The sequence below is a fragment of the Silene latifolia genome, chromosome 1, assembly GCF_048544455.1.
Source record: "Silene latifolia isolate original U9 population chromosome 1, ASM4854445v1, whole genome shotgun sequence".
In the NCBI taxonomy this organism is placed as follows: Eukaryota; Viridiplantae; Streptophyta; class Magnoliopsida; order Caryophyllales; family Caryophyllaceae; genus Silene; species Silene latifolia.
Window position 1 is genome coordinate 13,906,280 of NC_133526.1, and position 25,950 is coordinate 13,932,229.

The window sequence follows — 25,950 nt, forward strand, 5'->3', positions numbered from 1 at the left end:
CAACTTTTCTGAATTCATACTGGCAGACTGTAGAAATCCAACTAAAGTCTCTTTCTCTTCCTTTATCCCATAAAGTGATAAAACTTAACCAAACTCTTCTGACAATACCACCACTCCACCACTGACACAAGAAAACCACCACCACAGCACTGATACGCGACTGACAACCACCTCTCTAATAGCCGACGACCGACAACCACCATTAACGGCAGATTAATAAACTCATAATGTTAAAGTAGTATGAATTTTTTTTTTTTAATATTATAGAGCCCATAGCTATTAATCTTTTTACTAAAGTGGTAAAACTGACCATGGGTAGACCGGACCTACCCTTACCCATGGGTCCCAGTATGGGTCCTCAAATTTTAGACCCTTGCGGGTCTGGGTCGGGTACAGGTCCAAAGGGAAAATCTCGGGTCGGGTCCGGGTCTAGGCGGACCCTACCCAGACCCTACCCATAGCCATCCCTAGTTCTCACCAATAACATTATCTACAAATGATCTCCTCTCTCTATTTTGTGCCAAAATTAAAATTAAATAACTGACCGAAACAGAGTGAATATTTACTTATTACGAGGACGATACAAGGCCACTACCAAACAAAATACGTGATCCCGACCTCAACTTTGTCAACTTTGATTACACTATCTCAAGGCCTCAAGTATTCTTCTTTTTCTTCATCTTTTCTCCTACCCTTTAAATGTCAAGGTATCAGCTTTCTTTACCCACCAAAAAAAGCATCACTCTATTAAAATCCCAACTCAAAAATCCACTTCTTTATCCATCCATCAAACATAAAATTCACAATTTCATATAATTCTCTGCTACCAACTAACTAAGGTAATAATTATGGATTGGGATTGGTGGGTTGTTTATATGAAAGGTATGTTAAAGCCGGTGGCCGCGCTGGCAGTGGTGGTGTTGGCGGTGTTGTTATCGTATTCTCAAAAACTCGGTTTAGAACGAGAAATGGTTTATTCCATTTTTCGCGCTTTTTTGCAACTTTCTATCATTGGTTTTGTGCTTCAATTCATTTTTAGCCAAAGCAATGTTGCTTGGATCATTCTTGCCTATCTTTTTATGGTTAGTCATTCTCTCATCCTTAATTATCATTTTTAGTCATAACAATCAGTGGTGGTGGGGCTAATAGGGGCGCTCACTTGGCTGAAGTAAAAAATCCAAAATTTTTAGTTAATTTTCGAGAAATTTTCAACTTTTCCTCGTGTTATACCGCTGAAATTTTTTGCCCCTTAACGACAAATCCTAGCTCCTTCACTCATATCAATGTTTGCTTTTGATGGAGTTTAAATAGTCTTATAATGATGACGATCATAGCATTTGCATTTTCTAGTATTCCCTATGAAATTTTATTTGCCATTAGTGTTACTCAAAACGTTTAATTACCATATTATGAATCTAGACTTATTATAGCAGTTTGTTCTTAAATCTTCAAAATTTGACGCAATCCAAGAAATCATATGGAGTTGACAATCTTTGAGCTAAAAACAAATTGAACTAAATAGAACTCCCATCTTATTTTAAAAAGGAAAATGAGATGGCGATACCGGGTGATACCGAGTTTCAGTAACACCCAGGGTATTTTAGTAAATTCATTCCATTTTTGAGGTCTTTTTAAAATTTAAAACTTTTCACTTGAGAAGGGTATTTTAGGAAGATTAATTTACTAGGTTAGGAATTTAAGTGAATCTAGATTCTGGGTAATTAATTTAGTGTCCATCATTGAAATTTACAACTTTCTTTGTGTTTTGTGATGTAGGAAATCGTCATTAAATTGTCCCTCAATTGATTTTCTGAGGCTATGTGTAGTCATTAATTATTGGGAATCTGCGTAATCAATCAACCAAAATTCACAAAGTAATCATATGCTGCAAAAATGTGATTGCTGATTTAGTAAACATGAAAAATTCCCCAAAGTTGTCGATGAAGAGTAGCGCCATAAAGTCTTGATAATCCTTACAAGATTATTTATGAATCAGCTTGTTAAATTTGCCTACTTCGCAAAAATAATCTCTATCATAGATGGATTTTTTTTTCAAATCATAACATTTCCCAAATTTAATTAGATTAATTAAGTTACAATAATGCCCATTAAATTTGGCGCAAATTCTGAAAATTGATTATTATTTTTTTATTTTTATCATTTTTTAATTAAGGTGTTACCGAGTTTCGGTAACACTCGGTGTCGCCCTATCACTCCCCTTTTAAAAACAAGTTGGTCCTTTTTACAATCCAACTTGTCTCTTCCTCTAAGAGCAAGTCCAATGGTAAACTACAATTTTTTAGCTTGGTAATTCCACATCATATTCTAAGCTACAACTCTTAAACTATTCCAAGGGTAAACTATAAAGTTTCTAGCTTTGTTTTTGTTTAATAAATAAAAAATTAAGAATAAATCAAACCTAAATTTATTTAGCTAAATTTCTGTTGGTTGATTTGTGATAGTGGGTCCATTTAAACAACTAGTTTCATTAAGCTAGTTACTTAAGGCAAACCATTCTACGGTAAATTATACCATGCACCCAGGAGTATGGTGCATGATACTCTCTCCTTTAAACTTTTCTTATAATAAATAGTTATTAAATTTAATAAATTATAAAATTATAAAAAATAGTATATCATTATTCATATTTGATATATTTTGTTATTTATTTTAATTTTTCTCATATATTCACATCACGTAACTGACATATTCATATCATATCACATAATTATTTTTATTCCTTTAAATTATTTTGTATTATGCGGTTTTGATATGGAATAAAACGTTCAAGATCGTCATTGTTCAATATATTTGAACAAATGGAGTATAAAACCATATTCACTAAACTAAGTGAATATAATAGAGGTATGAGATGAATATCACACTACATAATACATATTCATCAAACTACACTGTCATATTCACTAAACTAAAAGTGAATATAATAGTGTTATATTGTGAATCTATATATCTATATAAAAGAGAGTTTTTTCGAGCGATCTGAGAGCGTCCACATCATCAAAAATCAATTTAGGAAAGTATAATTTTTGATGTAAAAAATAAAGTGGAAAATCTTTTAATTATTATAATATGAATATTTCCTAAATTATATTCAAGTGATATTTCCAATTTTTATATCAAACTTTTACATTTCATTTGGCAAAAAAATATCGTTAAAAAAATTATGAAAATAATATAATTAACTTTGTGTTAAAAAATGCTATCATTAGAGTATAAATTTCATATTATTTGCACATGTTAAAGATGATGTACTTCTTAATACGTAAAATTGTATAATTTTTAGTATGTTTTGTCCCACATTGGAAAATAAGTAGGTGTGGTGAATATACTACATATAAATAGTAGAATTGTCCCACATCGAAAGATTAGTATAAGGTGATGTGATCCTATGATTATAAATAGGATGCATATTTGGAACTTATGTATCCACCAAAATTTTTTGAGTCTCATAAATATTGTTTTAAAGAGCTCTTAAGATTTTCTATCGTTATCTACGATATGATATATCGTTGGGAATTACTCGGGAAAGAGTTAAGAATATGAACAAGAAAATCAAAAAATAACTAAAGGTTGAACAAGAAAATCAAAAAATAAAAGGTTTTACTAATGGTAGTCTCCTGACACAATACAAAACTAAAGATTTTACTAATGGTTGTCTTCCTCAATGCGAAATAGAGCTTTAATGAGTCGTTATATGTACGATGTAGAGATCCATATCTAATGATCGAGACTAAGTGGCTTTTACCTTCAAAGAAAAATAATATGTATACAATAGTGGTTTTTTAAGAAGAGACATGTATTTCTTGGTATGTTATATCTTTCACATTGAAAAATAATGTAGGCATTATGAACATACTACGTCTAAATAATTAAATTATGTATCTCACATTGAAATAATAGTATACGGTAGGGTGATTTTATAAATATATATTTAGGAGGCATCCTTGAAACTTAGTTATTAATCCAAAAATTTTTTGATATAAAAGATATAGACTTTTTAGTATGTTATATGTCTCACATTGAAAAATAATGTAGGTGTTGTGAATATATTATGTATAAATAATAGAAATGTCCCATATATATACATTTTCTATATTATATTAAAGTGATGTTTATTATTTTGATATAAAAACTTTATATTTCATTTGAAAAAAAATATCGTATGAAAATTATATAATTAGATTGTGACAAAAAAATGCTATCATTAGAGTGTATATTGTATTGTATTGTATTGTATTGTATTTTCTCATTATTAAATCGGGTTGATCTCAAAGTAGGTACAAAAAAAATGGTGTACTTAGTAGTTAGTATGTTATTTGTCCTACATTGAAAAGTAACGTAAGTGTGGTGAATATACTATGTATAAATATTAAAATTGTCCCACATCGGAAGATTACTGTGAGGCATGGTGATCTTATGATTATAAATAGAAGACATAACCCAAAATCTTTTGATTCCCTTAAGTATTGTCAGAGATAACTCTTAAAAGAGTTTATATTACTGTTTCTACAATAATGATTTCTAACCTAAGTTAATGTTTGGAAAATCTTTTAGTTATTATAATATATACTATGTATTTCTTATTTTATATTCAAGTGATGTTTCTAATTTTCATATAAAAACTTTTAAATTTCATTTGACAAAATAATGTCGGTAAAAAATTTATGAAAATAATATTATTAGATTCAGGGTAAGAAATGCTATCATTAGAGTATATATAGATTTCATATAATTTGCACATATTAAAGATGGTGTATTTCATAGTATGTTATATCTCCCACATTGAAAAATAATATAGGTGTGATAAATATACTACATATAAAAAATAGAATTTTCCCACATCAAAATATAGCATAAGGTGGGTGATTCTATGAGCATCCTTGGAACTTAGGCATCAACCCAAAATCTTTTGAGTCGCTTAAGTATTGTTTTAGAGAGCTCCTAAAAGTTTATATCATTATATTTTCTACCTATAGAATTTATATGTCCCATATTGAAAATTCTAATTATATAATATAAGGGAAACTTTTTATCTATAGAGTTTAAATCATCATTATTATATTAATAAAGGAAACTTTTTTCGAGCGATTACAGAGAGTCAATCTTTTACGAACTACCTAATTATATAATATAAGTAATAGATAAATATTCCTAATTTCCTATGCACTTAACCACTAGATTTGAACAACTACTCAATATAGGAACTTTGTACGTAGAAGTATATTTTATGTAGACCTGGCAAACGGGTCAACCGGATCGGGTTCGGGTCGGGCCAGTTTGGGTCGGGTTATTTCGGGTTTCTCAACTTTTCGGGTTAGTTCGGATCGGGTCAGTTTATTTCGGGTTACGGGTCTATTTCGGGTTTGTTGATCGGGTGTGTTTCGAGTCAAGCGGGTCGGGTTAATTCGGTCGAGCCATTTTCGGTCAAAGATTAAGAGAAGAGAGGCATTTCAAGTCTATTAGGGTCAATTAAAGTTATATTTTGTCGGGTCATTTTCGGGTTGAGTGATTTCGGATTGGTCATTTCGGCCGGGTCATCACGGGTCCATGAAAGCTCGGGTCATTTTCGGGTCGGGTCAGGTCACTTCGGGCTTCGGGTATCATTCGGGTTCAGCAATTCGGGTCGATTTCGGGTCTCGGGTCATCCTTTTCGGGTCGGGTCAATCGGGTCGGGTTGATTTTGCCAGGTCTAATTTTATGGCATGAGGATATAAGATGAATCCTTTAGCAAAACAAAGACCGATCCACATACCCTTGTGACAATTAAAAAATATTGCCTTTGTAGAATTTTCGTCCAAATCCGTAAATATACAATGTTTAAATAATATAATTAGAAATGTGTTAAAAAATATTCTATTATTAGAGTATAGGTTCTTATCATTTGCACATATTTTAATTATGATAAAAAAATAGAAAACAAACGTCAATGGTAGCATGTGTAATCTATCAAAGTTCAAGGTTACCATGAGAAATTTCCAATATTACAATGATATAGTTAATTAAATTTGCATTTAAAAGAGAGATATCCATACCAATAAAACAATAAAGGGGGTATTATTTTTTAATTGTTATTTTATTGCCACGCCATCAAACTTAACGTCCATTTAACAGCCTTTACATTAGAGGGTACCATGGGCAAAAAAATGGAACCTCAAGGGTACCATGGGCAGATTTTTAAAAGTAGGGGTAACATGGAAAATCTAACAAAACTAAGGGGTACTACGGGAAATTTCCGTATCTCAATTATTTTAATTTTTTATTTTTTGAAGAAAAACAACGTACAAATATTAATGGAGAGTACTTGATCATATTATTAAATTTAAATATAACTATTAGATATAATGAGTAGCAATTGTCCGTATTCTATTATTCGAGATCCGGTTGGATGTCGAACTAAGTGCAAAAAAAGATGGTGTAATTAAAGTATGTTATTAGTCCCACATTGAAAAATAATGCAGGTTTGATAAATATATATTACGTATAAATATTAGAATTGTCCCACATCAGAAAAAAAATCCAATTTTTGTGAATATATTACTTATAAATAGTAGAATTGTCCCACATCGAAAGATTAATATAAGGTAGGGTGATTATATAATTATAAATAAGAGTTAACCCACGTATATATTAATCTTTTTTTTAAAGAGATATTTTAATAATATGTAAACAAATCATTAAACGCTTATAACGTTTTTTTTTTGCATTATAAATAAGTTAATTACCCCGTTGCAACGCACGGGCATTCAAACTAGTATCACACTATAAAGCGCATATTCATTATACAACATTGTCATATTCACTAAAATTAAAGTGAATATGGTAGTGTCATATCGTGAATGCATTATTACAAATACAAAACACTTAGGGGTTGTTTGGTTGACAATGGGGAGATGGAGTTCCCATGAAATAAAATTCATATGATTTTGCAATTCATGTGAATTTCAAAAAAGTTGTTTGGTTGGGATATGGGATCTCAATTCATGTGGGAAGTTCCACTTACCAAGGGGGTCTAGGTAAGTGACTTCCTACATTATGTACGAATTGGAGTTCCATAGGAACTTCAACTTCCCATTAATTGGGTAACCAAACAAGACCTCATTTTTGCACTTCCTAGGAACTTCCCATTCACATGAATTTGGAAGGCAACCAAACAACCCCTTAAATTGAATATGATAGTGGTGACTACTTCTTATAATTGGAAGTTAAATTTTTGTTTTTTTTTTTAAAAAAAGAAAGAAAAAAAAGGAGGAAGTTGAGGATGGGTGAGGAGTGGGGGAGTGGGAGGGAGTATAGAGTATCCTACACATGGGTGTAGGATATAAGAATTGCCATTCTACATGGTCATCTCTAATGGTGTAGCAATTAGTTTACAATTTTAAGAAATTGCAAGCAAATCCCTAAGTTACACCATTGAACTTGCTCTTATGGAACACAATAAGTGATTTTCCATTTCATTTTTACTGTCTATTTTTCTCAAAAAATTATTTTAAATTGCTCGTCATCTCTCTAAATTTATTATAGTAAATTAGTAAACTGTCAATACTACCCAATCTTTTAACTACTACTCTCCCATAAAAATGACAATGTCTCCATTTTTTTTGTGGAAGAGGGGTAAAATTTTATTTAACGGCACTTCTTAAATCCTTCAAAAAGACCGAAAGTAGGACGATAAAAGGGGAATGAAAAGAATACTTCGTGACATACAAGACCTAACATTTAACTTTGGGGTTTTCCATATAGTACCCTTATATTTCTCCCAATTCTACGTGATACCCTTATTTTTCAAAAACATCATTGATACTCCTAAACTTAATGAAAACCTTTTAGTAGACCCAAAATGCTCTAATTCGCCTATTTTAAATGTTTGGTTTATTCACTTTTTGTTGATCGTTTGACATTAATTTGTCATACCATTAAAAACAAATTATCGCAATCGTAATCATATTTATATTTAACGGTTTAAAAACTCGTTTTTTTACTAAGTTAAGGATACCAATGATGTTTTGAAAAACAAGGAGTATCACTAGAGTAGGCAATGGGCCGTGTTGGGCCGGCCCGTCGTGCCTTCCCCCAAAATTGGCCCGGCCAGACATGGATATTGGGCTTCTAGAGCCGTGCCGTGTCAGACCCATTGATCCAAACCCACGCCGCGGCCCGCTTAAGGCACGTCCATTTTCGTGCTTTGGCCGTGCCTGGCCCATCGGCTTTTCGTGCCTTGTCCGTGGGCCGGCCTATGTGCTTTAAAATTTTATATAAGATTTTTATATATTTATAATTTATGTTGTAAGATTGTAATTTGTAAGAATTAAGATAAGTAGAAGAGTATAAGAGATGTATTGAATTGTGAAGAAAAGAATTGAATTAAGGTGATATTTATAGAGTTTGGAAATTATTATATAAAAAAAAAACTGAAGTTAATAGCCATTAATAGCTACAATAAAAAAAAAAAAAAAAAAGCTACAATAGCACTATGGCGTCTATGAGTGCTCAAGTCTCAACGGACAAAAGCATCAATTCAACACTCAACAGACAACAGCTATAAACTTCAACGACTACTCCAACGGGCCATTCTTCGGGCTGGGCCGTACCAGGCCCGCCGTGCCTAGTGCGTGCCGAGCTCCACCGTGCCTGGGCACGAATTCCTGAAGAAAAACTCGTCGGAGCCCGTCTCAAGCCCAGTCGTGCCGTGCCCGTGCTTCCTCGATTTTCTCGCTGTGCCGGGCCGTGCCATGCCTGGCCGTGCCGCCCGCCAGCCCACGGCCCTTTATGCCAACTCTAAGAATCCCCTAGAATTCAGAAAAACACAAGGGTATCAGGAAGAAAAATCCTAACTTATATGTTAATCATTACCGAAAAGATCGTAGTTTAGTGGTTAAGATGAGGGTAATGGGTAATATGACCCAAGTTTGAATCCCCAACCCCATATTATAATGTCTTTGTGACTCATTTTAACACCAAAAGAAAACTTACGCGAGTATGGAATTTTTACAGGTAAGTGTAGCAGGGTACACAGCAGGACAACGTGCAAAACATGTGCCTCGAGGAAAATATGTAGCAGGAGGTTCGATATTGATCGGAACATCAGTGACAATGTTATTACTTGTTCTTCTTGATGTGTTTCCATTCACACCAAGGTATATTATCCCTGTTGCTGGTATGATGGTCGGTAATGCTATGACTACTACCGGTGTCACCATGAAGCGACTTCGAGACGACATCAAAACTCAAATGAACCTGGTACATACCTTCTTCCTTCTTCCTTTCATTTATTCATCATCATTACCTTGCCTAAACCGTAAACAAAATGATGTAGCATTGAACCCGACTAAGTACTAACACAGTAACGCAGACTTTAGCTCCTTTCAGTTCAGTGTTCAACCGGAAAGAACAGGGCCTTAAACAGGCTCATAAGTCATAACCAAAATTAACCCCTATCCAAATTGATCCAAATTTTTAGTGACCATACCCGATGAGGCGATGACCCTTGAACGACAAATTCAAAGTAGACTCGAAATCCAAAATGACCCGTCATGCCAAGTCAAGACTAACTAAAATCAAAATACATGGTCATGATTTTATATGACAGGTTGAAACAGCTCTAGCTTTGGGAGCAACACCGAGACAAGCAACAATAGAACAAGTAAAAAGATCATTGGTGATAGCACTTTCACCGGTATTGGACAATGCGAAAACTGTAGGCTTAATATCTCTTCCAGGAGCAATGACTGGTATGATTATGGGAGGAGCTTCACCACTTGAAGCTATCCAACTTCAAATTGTAGTCATGAATATGTTACTTGGTGCATCCACCTTTAGTTGTATTATTTCCACTTATTTATCTTGGCCTAATTTTTTCACTAAAACTTATCAGTTAGAAGTCGATGTTTTCTCCTCGGATTGATGTTGTAATCATGTTTCGACAAATTTAATTTGTCGTCAATTTTCTGTGGATGGTATCTAAAATGGAACATGCGATATTACAGTTAGTCTTATGTAAGACTGTTTTAATTTACTATTCCGCATTAGAGTATTAGATGAGGTGAATGACAATGACACCGGTTCTATAAGCAAGATAAGCAAGAGTTGGTTTTATGGATACTGGTTGTATATACTTTTTTTTTTTGGCAATCGTGTTAGAAAGTTTTATACAGGTGGCATTTGACTCATTTGGTCAAATGCACTTATTTTAGTAAAAACATAAACTAAGACAACAGAGTTGCTACATCGGCTAAGATCATTGTGTTGATGGCGTACGACTGATTGCATACACAGATCTTCTTCAACATCCAGATCATTTATGAAGGGACAGTTAGAGCTGGCCAAATGATCGATCATATCTTTACTCATCTTTACAGACAAAGTTTTGGAGAAATACCTGCAACAAGACACAAAAATGTGTCTCGGAGATTCATCCCCTTGGCTATGAAAAATGCCATCTGAAGACCAACGAGACCCTTGAACCATCAAAAGTGCGCAAAGTGCACTTACACCACTAGGACGTAGAAAGAAAAGGCGGAATGCAGACCAAGATCTGCCTCCACTCCTACACTTTGGAAAACAATCCTTACGAACAAGAAACTCGTAGCCTAGAAAAGCGAGTAAGTATATAGCCAGCAATATAGTAAGCAAACCCCTATCCAAAACCATCTCAAAAGGTCGGAGCGAGATGGGCACAACACAAGCCGTAGTAATATGACAAACTATCCCCCCAAAGGCCAAAGGCTAAGGGTCAGGGCACCCTTAGTCAAGGAACGACCATCCCAACAATGATTAAGGACAAGACACCCTTAACCAATTGGAGATTATTATTTGAAGTAACAAAAAACACGATAAACAAGAAGTAAGCATTAGTTAAAGGTGGATCCCACCGCATCCGACCTAAACCAACAACACTGCTAAACACCCGACTCCACCATACCACACACATCTCAAACAGAAAAAACCCCAGCCTTGACCTCACACCCACAAAGAAAGCGACAGACCCAACGGACTCACCGAAACCAAGACCGATGCAACCGATCTAGCTGACACCAAGAAACCAACAACAACAGCCTTGAAACCAAACAATATTCCATACTGGTTGTATATACATTTAATTACAATGACATCTATTTTAACTATAATACATACACACTGTTTTTTACTTCACCTAATTATTTGAATATGGAGTCGGAATAGCCACAAGAGGATCTCGCCTGCGCAACGAGATGGCAAAACTTTCAGACATGAAAGAATCCTTATTTACCTCACCGGGCAACGACCAATTGAATTGGCCAACAAGATTAGCTAACACGAGCTCCGCTTCAACATTAGCAAAAGCAACCCCAGGGCAGCCTCGCCTGCCTGCACCAAACGGAATGAATTCAAAGTCATTCCCCGAATAGTTGATAAATCTCTCTGGTCGGAACTCTTCAGGTTCATCCCAATAGGCTGGGTGTCGTTGTATAGCCCACGCATTGATGATAACTTGTGTCCCGGCTGCAATATCATAGTTTTGGACCCTTGCATCTTGAGAAGATTCTCTTAATACTAGAAACGGAAATGGAGGATGTAGCCTTAGTGCCTCCTTGATCACAGCCTTTAAATACACCATATCCTTCAAATCATCCTCGTCGATCAGGGTTTTTCCTTTGAGAAATCCCCTCACTTCTTCTTGCAGCTTCTTCAAAACCAAAGGGTGCATAAGCAGCTCTGACATTGTCCATTCAAGTAGCGTCGCACTTGTCTCTATTCCTGCGGCAAGCATATCCTGCTTAGGGTATAACAAATTAACAACTCGAAACACAAACTATAAAGTGGGATCGTTAAAATCAACACAACCAAGATAAATTAGCTACCTAAACTGAAACTATAAAGTGTCATTTACAGTTGTCAAAAAAAAAAATTTCATGATTTCATTTACCATAAGAAGTGCTTTAACCGTGTCCTCATCAATTGTCGAATCATTTCTCTGAATTTCAAGCAGCACGTCTACCATATCCCGAGTTCTTTCTCCTTCGTTACGTTCATCATCAATCCCATTTATATGCTCCTCAATTCGCTTCTGAATGAAGGATTTGAGTAATCTGGCAACTTTCCTTGCCTTGAAAAACACACCATTAAATTCATCAATCCAACCCAACCAAGGTATAAAATATCCGATACTGAATGACGCATGTACCTCAGAAAATTCTCTCAAAAGCCCTCCAAAATTCTCTCCTTCATAATTTTTCCCCCCGAAGGACACCCTGAACACGACATCACTCGCTATCTTTGAGAAGCTGTCGGACAAATTTAGTGGCGCATTGGGTTTCGACTTCTTGACGCTTTCAACCATGATCCCAACTTCTTCTTCCCTGATTTTTCTGAAGGAAAGAACTTTCTTACTGCTTAGCATATTCAATACACAAATACTCTTAATTTTCCTCCAATGCTCTCCATACTTGCCAAAAACTAAGTCTTTACCATTATAGAGGAGCAAGAAAGCGATCTTAGAGTAAGGTCGGTTTGCAAATGTAGTGTCATGTGTTTTCATGATTTCCTCTGCTCCTTTAGCAGAGGACACAACAAGAGTAGGATTGCTGCCAAGGTGGAGCAACATAAGGTCTCCATATTGTTCAGATAAGGTTCGTAAGGAGCGATGTGGGAGTGTGTCGCGCAGCTCGCGCTGGAAAAGGCTGCCTATGATGGGCAGCTTTGGTGGCGACGGCAATTTCGCGTTTTTGGGGGCGGTGTATAGCCGTTTGTAGAATATAATTGTGACGATTAGGAATGAAAGAAAAGCTAGTTGATGAAAAGGGAGTTTATCTAAGAATTGTACTACCATATTTTCCATTTTTCTGGTATATACTCTTGAATTAATTGTACGGAGTATTTGTAGGACCTTATAAACATTTTTTTTTTCAAATTATGCTGGCAATATCGCTTAGGTCAGGTTTTCTCGGCCTCGTATTTATTTCATCATCATTACACTCGGTTGAGTTTGATAGAGTTACAGCGAAAAGGCTATACTTACATAGTTACACCAACTGTATGAGATTCTCATGCAGGTATTATCTTCCGGGTTATATACTTGTATTTCCGTCTTTTGAATAGTTGACGTTTGAAAATATTGGCACAAATTGCCCTTACGACGAGGTCTGAAAATCACGGCCAACTAAATTGTGATGTTCTCCTTTCACTTGATTATTTGAATTTGCCAATTAATAATGTCTTAGGTGGAATATTTGAATTTGCCAAAAAAAAAGAAAATGGTTTGGAAGTGAAGTTGAAATATTCTTTTGTCAAAACGATCACTGTCACGGGCTCATTTTCTAAAATAGCTTTTTAAAAATTAAGGCCCTCTTTGATAAACGGCATATTCGCAATTTTTTAACATATTTAAGGATTTTAGCATGTTTGACTAGTTAATAGGCTGATTTTAGTGTTTGGTAAATAACATATTGAAACGGCATATTTGAAGTCAATATGCGGTTTTACAATATGATGTTTACCCCATCATATTCTAAGCTAAGAAATTTTACTACATTTTACAAAGAAAACTAACAATCTACTTATCGTAATCTGCCAGTTACCAAACACTTAAATTAATTCTGCTAATTATAATATGCTAGTCAAACCTTCTCTTAAAATCTGCCATTTATAACATGCCTTTGTAATCTGCTTATACTGAAATTAATCCGCTGTTTACCAAATAGAGCCTAATTTTAAAAATGACTAGAATGGAGTATGGACTATTAATTCCTTAGAAAATATAATTGTAAACTTCATGTTAACTAAAAATGAGTACACCATTGGCTAGTGCTTAAAGCAATTGAATGTACTATTTATGTTAACAAACTGCAATTTTCTTTCTGTTAACCAATGATAAGAACTTCACAATTAAGCGTGCTTGTAAGGGAGTAAGCTTATGATGGATGATCTCCTAGCAAACTGTTAGTCTTTGTGGCGTCAGTTGATCGCTGGCCGCCCATCAGAGTCTCTTCCCTAGACTCACTACTAGGGAGATTTGCACATTCAGAGCGTTGGATGTCATGGGTACTAGTTTGACTGGTTATTATTGCTGTATTGAGCTGGATTAATTGTCTTTCTTATTAACACTATTGCTATTGCTTATGTTGTCTGTTTAGTCCCTACTACGACATGCTTTCTTGTGTACGTAAATTGTTTTCAATTCTGCGATGATCCATTTGATATTTCAGACAAATGAGGAGTAGTAAGTCTTGCCGGTGTTCATTTGTAGCTGTGGTTGGCAATCTGGGATATGTGGCATGACTCAATAGGAGACCAAGTAGCTTGTCCGCTATAATAGCTATCCCTTAGAATAATGGTTCAGATGTTATACTCCCTCCAATCCGCTATTTTTTTCTCCTTTAATGTGAGCACAAGAATTAAGAGTGAGAATATTATATTGATAAGGACATATGTGGGGTAGGGGGAAGAGGAGTAGTACTAATTAGGAATAAAATAAGAGTAAAAAGGTTGGGTGAAGTTTGGTGATAGGAGAGAGGGATGAATAATTAGGAGTTAAATAATGAATTGTGTGTCACAAACATTAAAGTAAGGAATAGAATAGGAGTAAAAGAGTTGGTGGATTTTGGTGATGAGAGAGAGAGGAGAATAAAATAAGAGTAAGAATTTCCAAAAATAAAAAGGTGAAGAAAACCTGAATAATCCGTTTTAGGAAATATGGAAGAATATAAAGAATTGGAGGGAGTATAATAAAGTATTTAAAGGTCTCTTCCATTATTGTTTTTTGATATTTATTACCTCGGGCAATCAAAATGGTAACGCCCTTTAGGAAGGTAGTTACATTTTTTTTTGAGGAAGGTAGTTACATACGATTACAATATGGGAAAGGATGTAATGATTTAAGATTAGCGAACTATATAAGCTAGCTATTTAGATATTCTAGAACTTACAACTATTATGAGATATCTTATGCTTAACACACACTATAATACTCTCTCCCATCCAGACCAAAGGTTACAGTTGCTTTTTGACACTATTGATAGTCGTAGGGAATCTTTGATATTATTCTTAATCTATAAGACAAAATATAGTCATGTGAGTTCTTGTTTGATTTATCGTCATGAATGCTATAAGAAATCAAATTTTTATAACTTTTAATAATGTGTAACTAAAGATATGCACGTTACAAAACGTGCCTCGACAAGTGTGATAAAGCAACTATAACCTTTGGTCTGGATGGGAGGGAGTATATTATTGGCCCAGTTTGGCAAACAGTTGAAACAGATTCATGATATCGGATAACGTTAACAGAATACGGTTGGTAGATTTTAGTAGCAGGTTTGACCATCAAAATAAATTAGAATTAAGAAACGTGTTTGGTAATGACAAATCTACCATTTTCATGTATCAAATGAATATGCTATTACAAGATGTTGCAATTAGCAGCATATTAAAAAATAGTAGATTCCGACCAATATGCTATTGAATATGCCATCAACCAAACACATGAAATTAGTAGATTGACCAACTATTTAAGTCGGAATCTACTAATTTAACAAACAACACCAATGTTATACGGTATACACATACTCTTTTTTCCTAACCTATTTAATCGAATATGGAGTTGGAATAGCCACAAGAGGATCCCGCCTGCGTAACGAGATGCCAAAACTTTCAGACATGAAAGAATCTTCATTTACCTCATAAGGCAATTCCCAATTGAATTGGCCAACAAGATTCGCTAACACGAGCTCCGCTTCAACATTAGCAAAAGCAACCCCAGGGCAGCCTCGCCTGCCTGCACCAAACGGAATGAATTCAAAGTCACTTCCCGAATAGTTGATAAATCTCTCTGGTCGGAATTCCTCGGGTTCATCCCAATAGGCTGGGTGACGTTGTATTGCCCACGCATTGATGATAACTTGTGTCCCGGCAGCAATGTCATAGTTTTGGACTCTTACATCTTGAGAAGATTCTCTTAATAGTAGAAACGGAAGTGGAGGATGTAGCCTTAGTGCTTCCTTGATCACAGTCTTTAAGTACATCATATCCTTCAAATCATTTTCGTGGATCAGGGTTTTACCTTTGAGAAATCCCCTCACTTCTTCTTGCAGCTTCTTTAAGACCAATGGGTGCAGAAGCAGCTCTAACATTGTCCATTCGAGTAGCGTTGCACTTGTCTCTATTCCTCCAGAAATCATATCCTATGAAGGACATAATAACAACTCAAAACTCAAACGATAAAGTGGGAATGAGAGTAAAATCAAGGCATTTACCAGGATAAGTTCTTGAACCGTGTACTCATCAATTGATGAGTCATTACTCTGAATTTCAAGCAGAACGTCGACCAAGTCCTGAGTTTTATTATCTCCTGCGTTACGTTCAGCATTAAACTCATTTATATGCTCCTCAATTCTCTTCTGGACGAACGATTTGAGTAATTTAGCAAATTTCCTTGCCTTAAAAAACACACCATTAAATTCATCTAACCAACCCAACCAAGGTATATAATTTCCGATACTGAACGACCCATATATCTCAAGAAATTCATTTAAAACTCGTCCAATATTCTCTTCTTCATACTTTTTCCCAAAGGACACCCTAAACACGACATCACTAGCTATCTTTGTGAAAATGTCGGACAAATTTAGTGGCGCGTTGGGTATCGAATTCTTGATACTTTCAACCATGAGCCCAACTTCTTCTTCCCTGATTTTCCTGAAGGAACCAACTTTTTTACTGCTTAGCATATTCAACACACAAATACTCTTAACCTTTCTCCAATGCTCTCCATACCTACCAAGAACTATGTCCTTTAATACGATCTCCACAATATTGCATCCAACGGCTAGTTTGTATATATAGTAGCAAATGTATATTTACCTTAGTTAGAAGATCTTATAGCTGTTGGAATATCTTTGTTGTAACCTTATGTATATATTGCAGCCTGTCAAACGTAATACACACAGATGAATAAAACCAATTACTCTACTACATCTTCTTTAATTCACAATATGGTATCAGGAACCAGTAACTTCTAATTTCTATATTCCTTTATAATTTCTTCTTCTTCATCATGACAAATACCAATCACACATCATCTCAAACATCTCAATCGTCCGTCTCGGTTATTCAACTCGAGAATCCGGGCACCAAAATCACGCATATTACTTTCAATGGTAATAATTATGATGAATGATCTCGCGCATTCCGTCTTGCTCTTCTCGCTAAAGACAAGATGGGTTATATTGACGGGACAATAATCAAACCATCAAAGACGGCTGACGAATTCAAGATCTGCCGCTCTACCAACGCTCTTGTTACAGCTTGGATCTATAATTCCATTGAAGTCGAGTTAGCCAAATCAATCTCCTATCGTCCCGAAGCCAAACTCGTTTGGGAGACCATTAAACAACGCTTCAGTCAAGAAAACGAAGCCCGGATTTATCGCTTGAAGGCTGAAATTAGTGCGTGCCGCCAAGCTCCCAACGAATCTCTGATGCTCTATTATGGCCGTCTGACAAGCCTCTGGGATGAATTAATAGAACACGACTCGCTGCCCTCCTGTTCGTGTAAGGCATGTCCCTGCGATTGGGTAAGTATTTTTGATTCTCGTCGTGAAAAAGATCGGGTCCGTGATTTTTTAATGGGTTTAGACGATCGTTTTGATACTGCTCATTCTCAAATTCTTGGTCTTAATCCCCTTCCCAATCTCAATCTTATTTATAATCGTCTGCTACAAGAGGAAGGGGTTCGATCTCTGTCTAAATCCGTGACTGAAACACGCCCTGAACCCATGGCCTTTGCTGCCAAAGCCACATATGGAACGAAATCTGGTAGGGGGGGTCATAGAGAGTCCTCGTCTGATCGTACAAATCCCTCGACCTCCTCTGCCAATCCCAATTCTAATAGACCTTATTGTATTGTCTGTCGAAGGCACGGTCACTATTTGAGAACTTGTTATAGTGTCACGGGAAATTTTCCCGATTGGTGGGGTGATAGACCTCGTGATCGCGTCTACATCGATCCAAATGCCACGGATCTCAGTCAAGCCGTGTTTGTCCCCGATCCCCATCGCACAAAACAGGACCATACTAAGTCCTCTGCTTCGGCCAATACGGGTCCCCGAGCCAACATGGCCTCGGCATCCAGTGGTCCCTCAGGTATTGGTACCTCTGTCTCTCGCCCTTCTCTCAACACCTTTGACAGGATTGACTTTAACACACTCGATGCCCGCGAACTTGAGGAATTGAGCCAACTATGGAAAAATCGCAAAACCGAGACAACTGATCGTCTAAGTGGTAAATTTTCTACTCTTTCTTGGATTATTGACACCGGTGCCTCACATCATATGTCGGGTTTTCTCTCTCACTTTACTAATTTACATTCTATTGAACCTTTATCTGTTGGTTTACCAAATGGGGATTTAGCTATTGCAAATCGCAGTGGCGACATTTATCTTTCCTATCGTTTAATATTGCGTAATGTTTTATACGCAGAACATTTGCAATGCAATCTTATCTCTGTGTCTAGTTTATTGCTTGATACCTCGCTAACTATACAATTTTCTCATCAACTTTGTCTAATTCAGGACCGTACCTCGAAGATGGTGATTGGTGCGGGTGAACAAAGCGAGGGGCTATATTATTTAAAAGGTGTTCGGAATGACAAGGTACATGCCTATACCATTGGGAATCTTGACACCCTCGAGCTCTGGCACCGTCGGTTGGGACACCCGTCCTCCACCATTTCTCGTTTTCTCCCTTTTATTACTAAGACAAATTTTTCTACTTCCTCCTTTCATAGTAAACATTGTGACATTTGTATTCGCGCTAAACAAACTCGCGCCCCCTTCCCTTTAAGTTCGAACACCGCTAATGGCATTTTTGATCTTTTACATTGCGATTTGTGGGGTCCCTATTCCGAAAATGCCTCATGTGGGTCGAAATATTTTCTTACCATTGTTGACGATTTTTCCCGTTCCACATGGGTTTATTTATTACGACGCAAAAGCGACACTCGACAAACCTTACTCAATTTTTTTGCAATGGTTGATCGTCAATTTTCAAAGAAAATAAAGGTTTTTAGAAGTGATAACGGCAGTGAATTTGACTGTTTTGCACAATTTTTTCGTGAAAATGGCATTATTTTTCAAACCTCCAATGTGGATACTCCCCAACAAAATGGCCGAGTTGAACGAAAACATCGTCATATTTTAAACGTAGCTCGTGCCCTTCTCTTTCAAGCTAGTTTGCCCATTCGTTTTTGGGGAGAGTGTATAATGGGAGCCGTTTATCTACTCAATCGGACTCCTTCTACAATCCATAATGGTAAGACCCCGTATGAGATGTTATTTAACGAACCTCTCCCTATGAGTCATATTCGCACCTTTGGGTGCCTTTGCTATGCTAGAAATATAAACCGATCTCATGACAAATTCGCCCCACGTGGCCGTAAATGCGTGTTTCTTGGGTATCCTTTTGGCAAGAAGGGGTGGCTCGTTTATGACTTAGATACGGGTACTTATTTTTCATCTCGCGATGTCGTCTTCATTGAACATGACTTTCCATATCAGTCCCTCAACATTCATGACACTACTCCCACTACGTCTTCTTTTCTAAATGATGCACTACAACCTATTGAAAATATTATTATCTCAACCTCTTGTACTCCCACACACGGTTCCAGCTCACCTTCCACCACCACCTAGGATCCCCCTCCCTCCACGGCCACTCCTACCACCACTCCGGAGTCTCAACCGTCGCCCACACCCTCCACTACCACTTCGTCCACCGCCACTCCAAACTCGACATCTCATACTCCCTCGTCTTCCACGAACGATGCCAATCCCAGTGACAATATGGGCAAAGGACATCGACCCAAAATTCCCAACACTCGTCTCTCTGGTTATGTCCGGCCACCTATCCGCCCCTCGACTCATCTCGCCACCGCATCATCATCATCTTCAGGTACCCGCTATCCTATCTCTCATTTTATTTCATATGATAAATTTTCTACTAACCACAAAAGTTTTCTAGCAGCCGTGACCACAAATCACGAGCCCAATTCCTTCAAAGAAGCTATGCAGGTACCACAATGGCGCGAAGCTATGAAGAATGAAATTGATGCTCTCGAACGCAACAATACATGGACACTTGAGCCTCTTCCGCCTCACAAAAAGGCCATTGGCTCTAAATGGGTATACAAAATCAAATATCATGCGGATGGGTCCGTTGAGCGATACAAAGCTCGTCTTGTTATCATGGGAAACCGTCAAATAGAAGGGGTCGATTTTCAAGAAACTTTCGCCCCTACTATTAAAATGGTTACCGTTCGAACTCTCCTCACCATTGCAGCTGCAAAGAATTGGTTTATCGATCAAATGGACGTTCACAATGCGTTTCTTCATGGTGACCTTCAAGAAGAAGTCTATATGAAACCACCACCCGGGTTCCATTCCTCTTCTGACAACCGAGTATGCCGTCTCCGTAAATCCCTATACGGGCTTCGGCAAGCCCCCAGGTGCTGGTATGCTAAACTCGCTTCCGCTCTTAAACAATACGGTTTTACGCAATGTCCCTATGATCATTCCCTTTTCTCTATTATCAAGCCCAATACCGAGATACATGTTCTTGTCTATGTCGATGACCTGGTAATATGTGGGAATAACACAATTATGATTCAACAATTCAAAGATTACTTAAGCACTTGTTTCCACATGAAAGACTTAGGTCCTCTTAAATATTTTCTTGGCTTGGAAATTGCTCGGAACTCGACCGGTCTATCTATCTCACAACGGAAATATTCCTTGGACATTCTCTCTGAAACCGGTCTACTCGGGTCCAAACCCGCGACCGTCCCCATGGAACCCAATCACAGCCTAGCCGAATCCGAGTCTCCACCTCTTAATGACCCTCAGCCATATCGTCGCCTTGTGGGTCGCCTCGTCTATCTCACCATTACACGGCCCGAATTGACTTACTCGGTTCATACGCTGGCACAATTCATGACCGCCCCACGAACCGACCATTGGCAGGCCGCTCTCCAAGTGGTCCGCTATCTCAAAAACCAACCGGGTCAAGGCCTCCTCCTTCGATCCAATGCCAACCTTACCCTCCATGGGTATTGCGACTCAGACTACGCCACATGCCCAACGAGTCGTCGCTCCCTATCAGCTTACATTATTTTCCTTGGGAACTCCCCTATCTCGTGGAAAACTAAGAAACAGTCTACAGTGTCGAAATCCTCCGCTGAGGCCGAATATAGGGCTATGGCATATACCGTCTGCGAACTCAAGTGGCTGAAAGGCCTTATTAACTTTCTTGGTATACCGCATACCTCGCCCATTGCTCTCTCATGTGACAATCAGTCGGCATTACACATCGCTCGCAATCCGGTATTTCATGAACGCACTAAACATATTGAAGTGGATTGCCATTTTATCCGGGACGAGATTTTGAATGGACTTATCAAACCAAGCTACGTTCCTACGAAAGTTCAACTGGCCGACATTTTAACGAAAGCCCTTGGACGCCCCTTGTTCGAAGACCTGCTATCCAAGTTGGGCGTTGTCAACTTACACGCGCCAACTTGAGGGGGGTAATACGATCTCCACAATATTGCATCCAACGGCTAGTTTGTATATATAGTAGCAAATGTATATTTACCTTAGTTAGAAGATCTTATAGCTGTTGGAATATCTTTGTTGTAACCTTATGTATATATTGCAGCCTGTCAAACGTAATACACACAGATGAATAAAACCAATTACTCTACTACATCTTCTCTAATTCACAATATCCTTACCATGATCGAGGACCAAGGCCCCGAACTTAGAGTAAGGTCGGTTAGCAAAGGCAATGTCATGGGTTTTCATGATTTCCTCTGCTCCATTAGCAGAGGACACAACAAGAGTAGGATTGCTGCCAAGGTGGAGTAACATAAGGTCTCCATATTGTTCAGATAAGGATCGTAAGGAGCGATGTGGGAGTGTGTCGCGCTGGAGAAGGCTGCCTATGATGGCCAGCTTTGGTGGCGAGGGCAATTTCGGGTTTTTGGTTGTGGTGGTGGTGGTGGTGTATAGCCGTTTGTATAATATAATAGTGACGCATAGGAATGAAAGAAAAGCTAGTTGATGAAAAGGGAGTTTATCTAAGAATTGTAGTACCATGTTTTCCATTTTTGTGGTATAAACTCTTGGATTACTTGTACGGAGTATATTTGTAGGAGCATATAAACGTTTTTTCAAATTATGCTGGCAGTATCGATTAGGTCAGGTTTTCTCGGCCTTGTATTTATTTCATCATCATTAAACTCGGTTGGGTTTAATAGAGTTACAGCGAAAAGGCTATACTTACATAGTTACACCAAGTGCATGAGATTCTCATGCATGTATTATCTTCCGGGTTATATACTCATATTTCCTTCTTTTGAATAGTTGACGTTTGAAAATATTGGCACAAATTGCCCTTACAAGTTACAACGAGGTCTGAAAATCACGGCCAACTAAATTGTGATGTGCTATTCAAAGCGAGTCCTCCTTTCACTTGATTATTTGAATTTGCCAACTAATAATGTCTTAGGTGGAATATTTGAATTTGCCAAAAAAAGAAAATGGTTGGAAGTGAAGTTGAAATATATTATTTTGTCAAACAATCACTATCACGGGCTTATTTTCTAAAATAGCTTTTTAAAAATTAGTTTTAAAAATGACTAGAATGGAGTATTGTCCATTAATTCTTTAGAAAATATAATTGTAATACTCCATGTTAACTGAAAATGAGAATCAGAAGGAGAAGAAGGATCGCAAATTATTTTTTTAGATGGCCAATTCTGTCTGAAACAAATAAGACGGGGTTTTGTGATCCTTGTATGGTTAGATGTAACTATAATAATGAATTCAAAACGTTATCTTATTGTCTCAGATTAAAATGGTCCGATCCGTTTGAAAGGAACCAACTTGAAGAAGAAAAAGTTGTAAAAAGCTAAAAAGATTTAGCTTAAGATTAAGTTTATAAGAAACTATCATTATCTATCTATTCAAAAGAGGAACAAAAAGTTTATTTTCGAGCGATCACAGAGAGTCCAACAACCAAAATACTTTCGAGTGCATGCTCTCATAAAAGTTTATTTTCGACTTTCGAGTCATATTAGAGAGTCCGATTTTCGCAAACTTTCTTCAATAATTTAGGAAATAAAGATGATAAGAATGTTATAAGGCCATGAAGATAATAATTATACAATACACTCCCTTTTGAGGAAGCAAATTAAATTTATACAATACCAAAAAATTATTACCGTGGAGTCATATTTGCTCATCTTCAACAATGGTGATTCGCCGGTTCACCCCTCCTCTCTATTAATATTATAATGTGACTAAGTGTGCTTACAATGGTGCTTTATTTTTTTAAGAGGTGTTTGTATAAATTGATAAATCTCGAGATATTTGGTGGTAAGTACATAATTAGGAGACACTTTGTATCGATTTATAATGAACCTTAACCAGTTAGCCATGGCAATCATGTTCTAACTGATAAATTATACCACCACGCACCACTAGTTGTATTTACAATCGATTTTATGCTTTTGAACTTTACTATAAAAAAAATTCAAGTCTTTTTTGTATAGTTTATGAGTTTTATATAAAGTTTTTGAACATTTTACCAACTTTTAACTAGTTTAGTACGTTGGTAAAATCAGGAGAGAGGTTATACTCATGATCTGAGTTCAAACTGTACTCCATCAGTATCAATATAGCCCTTATAAAACACGAATTTTATGCCCTTGATATTTGTTACTTTATCGATCAAATTCAAACCCCAACTTTATCAATTAAATTGGAGTAAGTAACATTTACAAGAGTAAACTTCTGCATTTTCACATAGTGGTGGGATAGGCCGTAGGGTTTCAATTATAAACAAAATTATCGTAGAGAAATTCAGATGAATAAAATTGTGCATGAAGTCATGAACGTAACTTGTGCGAAAAGAACCAAAGCTTGTGCATGCACAACGGTAACTTATGCCAAAAGAAACATAATAAATTATTAAACTAACTGTGCTCAACTTACTTACGGGAAAAGAAACATATAAAACTAATCTTCCTATATAAATTGCAAATTACCATCCAATCTCAGACCACGAAAACGCTAACCAGGTTAAACCCTAGTACTCTCATTCTTAATTAGTCCGTACAATTTAATCGAATTTCGCGTTGTTCGATTTAATCAATTATTATAATTTGTTAGCTAATTAATTAGGTCGTGATCAACAAAGATGGAGTTTACCATTCCAGCAGTCCTTTTGACATTGGGGTGAGTGATTTGTTCTATAAACTTATTATCTTATTCTCCTCGTTCTACACATGTTTACTTTTGATATTAAATAATCGAGACGGAAGGAGTACATAATATTATCGTGTTAATATCCTTAATCCGTCTTATATCGTCTCGTATCTTTAAACATTACATCATGCAGCACTACTGCTTCTGCTTGGTGGTTTTATCCTATTGAAAAACACATTCCTAAAATAATCAATGCTCGAGAAAAGAGTATGGAAGTGCGGAGACAGAGAGCACATTTGAAGAAGGAGAGAGCAGTTAAGAAGAAGGAAGAGCAGAGACAGAGAGCACATGAGAAGGAGGAAGAGCGGAGGCAGATAGCACGTAAGGAAGAGATACAGCGGTAAGTAACTAAAAAACTGTTTGCTTAAGATTAGATTTATGATTAATTACCTTAGGAAATAGGAATTACCATTTTTCTGTGCCATTAGGGCACATATTAAAAACTACTCTCTTTGTCCCGGTCATTTGTTGTCCTTTTCCATATTGGGGGTGTCTCAGTGAGTTGTTGTCCTTTCTATTTTAAGAATGAACTCGATGAACAATTTGATCATTCACACTCAATTTATTCCACTTGTCATTTACTAATTGGCCCGTTCCTCTTTCATTGGTATTTGTGCCAAAACCAAAGGACAACAATTGACCAGGACGGAGGGAGTAATTATAATTAGAGAAAAATTTACAAAGTACTTTCATTAATTATGGTAAATATTAGTTTGTACATCAAAATCTGATGATATATTCTTAGGGCACACTTTAGAAAAACCGCTTATTCACTCACGATTCATGGTGCTATTAGTTTAATATGTTTTTGTACATCATGCAGCCTTTATGATGAATACCAGCGTAAAGAGTTAGACGAGTGGCGCGAAAAGAAGGTTGAAAAGTATATAAAAGAGGAAAGAGCGAGGATGGAAGCGGCCCAGGCATGCAAGATGAATAAGGAGAAAAAGGAAATGTTGTAAGAAATTAAAAGGATGTTGGCTTAGGTTTAAATTTATAAGAACATCAACTTAATTACACAAATTCTTAATCTTTCTAATTTTCTATTAGTAGAATCTATATATATTTGATGGGGCATATTCTGCACCGCTGACCAAGTCAACACATTGAGCAAGGTCAAAGATATCCACAGCAAAGTCAACGACTTAGACAGTCTAGCCGATGCAACCCATCGGCCTGTCACCTGGGTCTCGGCTAGGCAACTAGCCAGCCGGGATACATATCCGCGTACTCATATCCAAGACCCTCGGCCGGCCTGCCATGGGTCCATCGGCCGAGGGTAGAACGGTCTTTCCACCTGCTAGCCACTTGGCCACTTGGCCACTACGTGACAAAAGGTGAAAGTCTATAAATACTCCTCAACCTTCATTGAGGAAAGGATCCACAATTTAACCTAAGAATCACTATTCATCTGGTAATATCTTCCTTATCTCTCTACAATACATCCTTAGCCAAGTAACGACAACTTACCTCTCTAAGTTTACTGACTTGAGCGTCGGAGTGAGTACGCTCGGCCAAAACCGAGCCCTCAGTTTATTCATCGTTTCAGGAGACCGCAAGGAGGATTCAAGCAAAGACGTCATTCTACAAGCCACGGGTGGTAACAATACTTGCTCTGGAATTACACCCGGAACAAT

General features: G+C 36.9%; 5 protein-coding genes across 5 annotated transcripts; 3 read left to right on the top strand and 2 right to left on the bottom strand.

Moving 5' to 3' along the window:
- The first annotated feature begins 593 nt into the window (after positions 1-593).
- On the top strand, positions 594-10,029 carry LOC141599432 (protein ALUMINUM SENSITIVE 3). The gene is made up of 3 exons (XM_074419434.1): positions 594-1,082; positions 9,013-9,258; positions 9,608-10,029. The coding sequence occupies exons 1-3, from the start codon at positions 849-851 to the stop codon at positions 9,920-9,922; spliced, it is 795 nt and encodes a 264-aa protein (XP_074275535.1). The 5' UTR covers positions 594-848; the 3' UTR covers positions 9,923-10,029.
- A 1,071-nt stretch (positions 10,030-11,100) lies between these two features.
- Positions 11,101-12,832, bottom strand: LOC141651692 (cytochrome P450 736A117-like). The gene is made up of 2 exons (XM_074459407.1): positions 11,924-12,832; positions 11,101-11,770 (listed from the first exon to the last, which is right to left on the bottom strand). The coding sequence occupies exons 1-2, from the start codon at positions 12,824-12,826 to the stop codon at positions 11,171-11,173; spliced, it is 1,503 nt and encodes a 500-aa protein (XP_074315508.1). The 5' UTR covers positions 12,827-12,832; the 3' UTR covers positions 11,101-11,170.
- Positions 12,833-15,575: 2,743 nt separating this feature from the next.
- On the bottom strand, positions 15,576-16,721 carry LOC141640875 (cytochrome P450 736A117-like). The gene is made up of 2 exons (XM_074449555.1): positions 16,248-16,721; positions 15,576-16,175 (listed from the first exon to the last, which is right to left on the bottom strand). Exons 1-2 carry the CDS (start codon positions 16,719-16,721, stop codon positions 15,576-15,578), a joined length of 1,074 nt encoding a protein of 357 aa, XP_074305656.1.
- A 488-nt stretch (positions 16,722-17,209) lies between these two features.
- Positions 17,210-18,597, top strand: LOC141640878 (uncharacterized). The gene is made up of 2 exons (XM_074449559.1): positions 17,210-18,452; positions 18,563-18,597. The coding sequence occupies exons 1-2, from the start codon at positions 17,210-17,212 to the stop codon at positions 18,595-18,597; spliced, it is 1,278 nt and encodes a 425-aa protein (XP_074305660.1).
- A 5,648-nt stretch (positions 18,598-24,245) lies between these two features.
- LOC141640887 (uncharacterized) lies at positions 24,246-25,275 on the top strand. Its single transcript, XM_074449565.1, has 3 exons — positions 24,246-24,283; positions 24,447-24,653; positions 25,137-25,275. Exons 1-3 carry the CDS (start codon positions 24,246-24,248, stop codon positions 25,273-25,275), a joined length of 384 nt encoding a protein of 127 aa, XP_074305666.1.
- Positions 25,276-25,950: the final 675 nt, after the last annotated feature.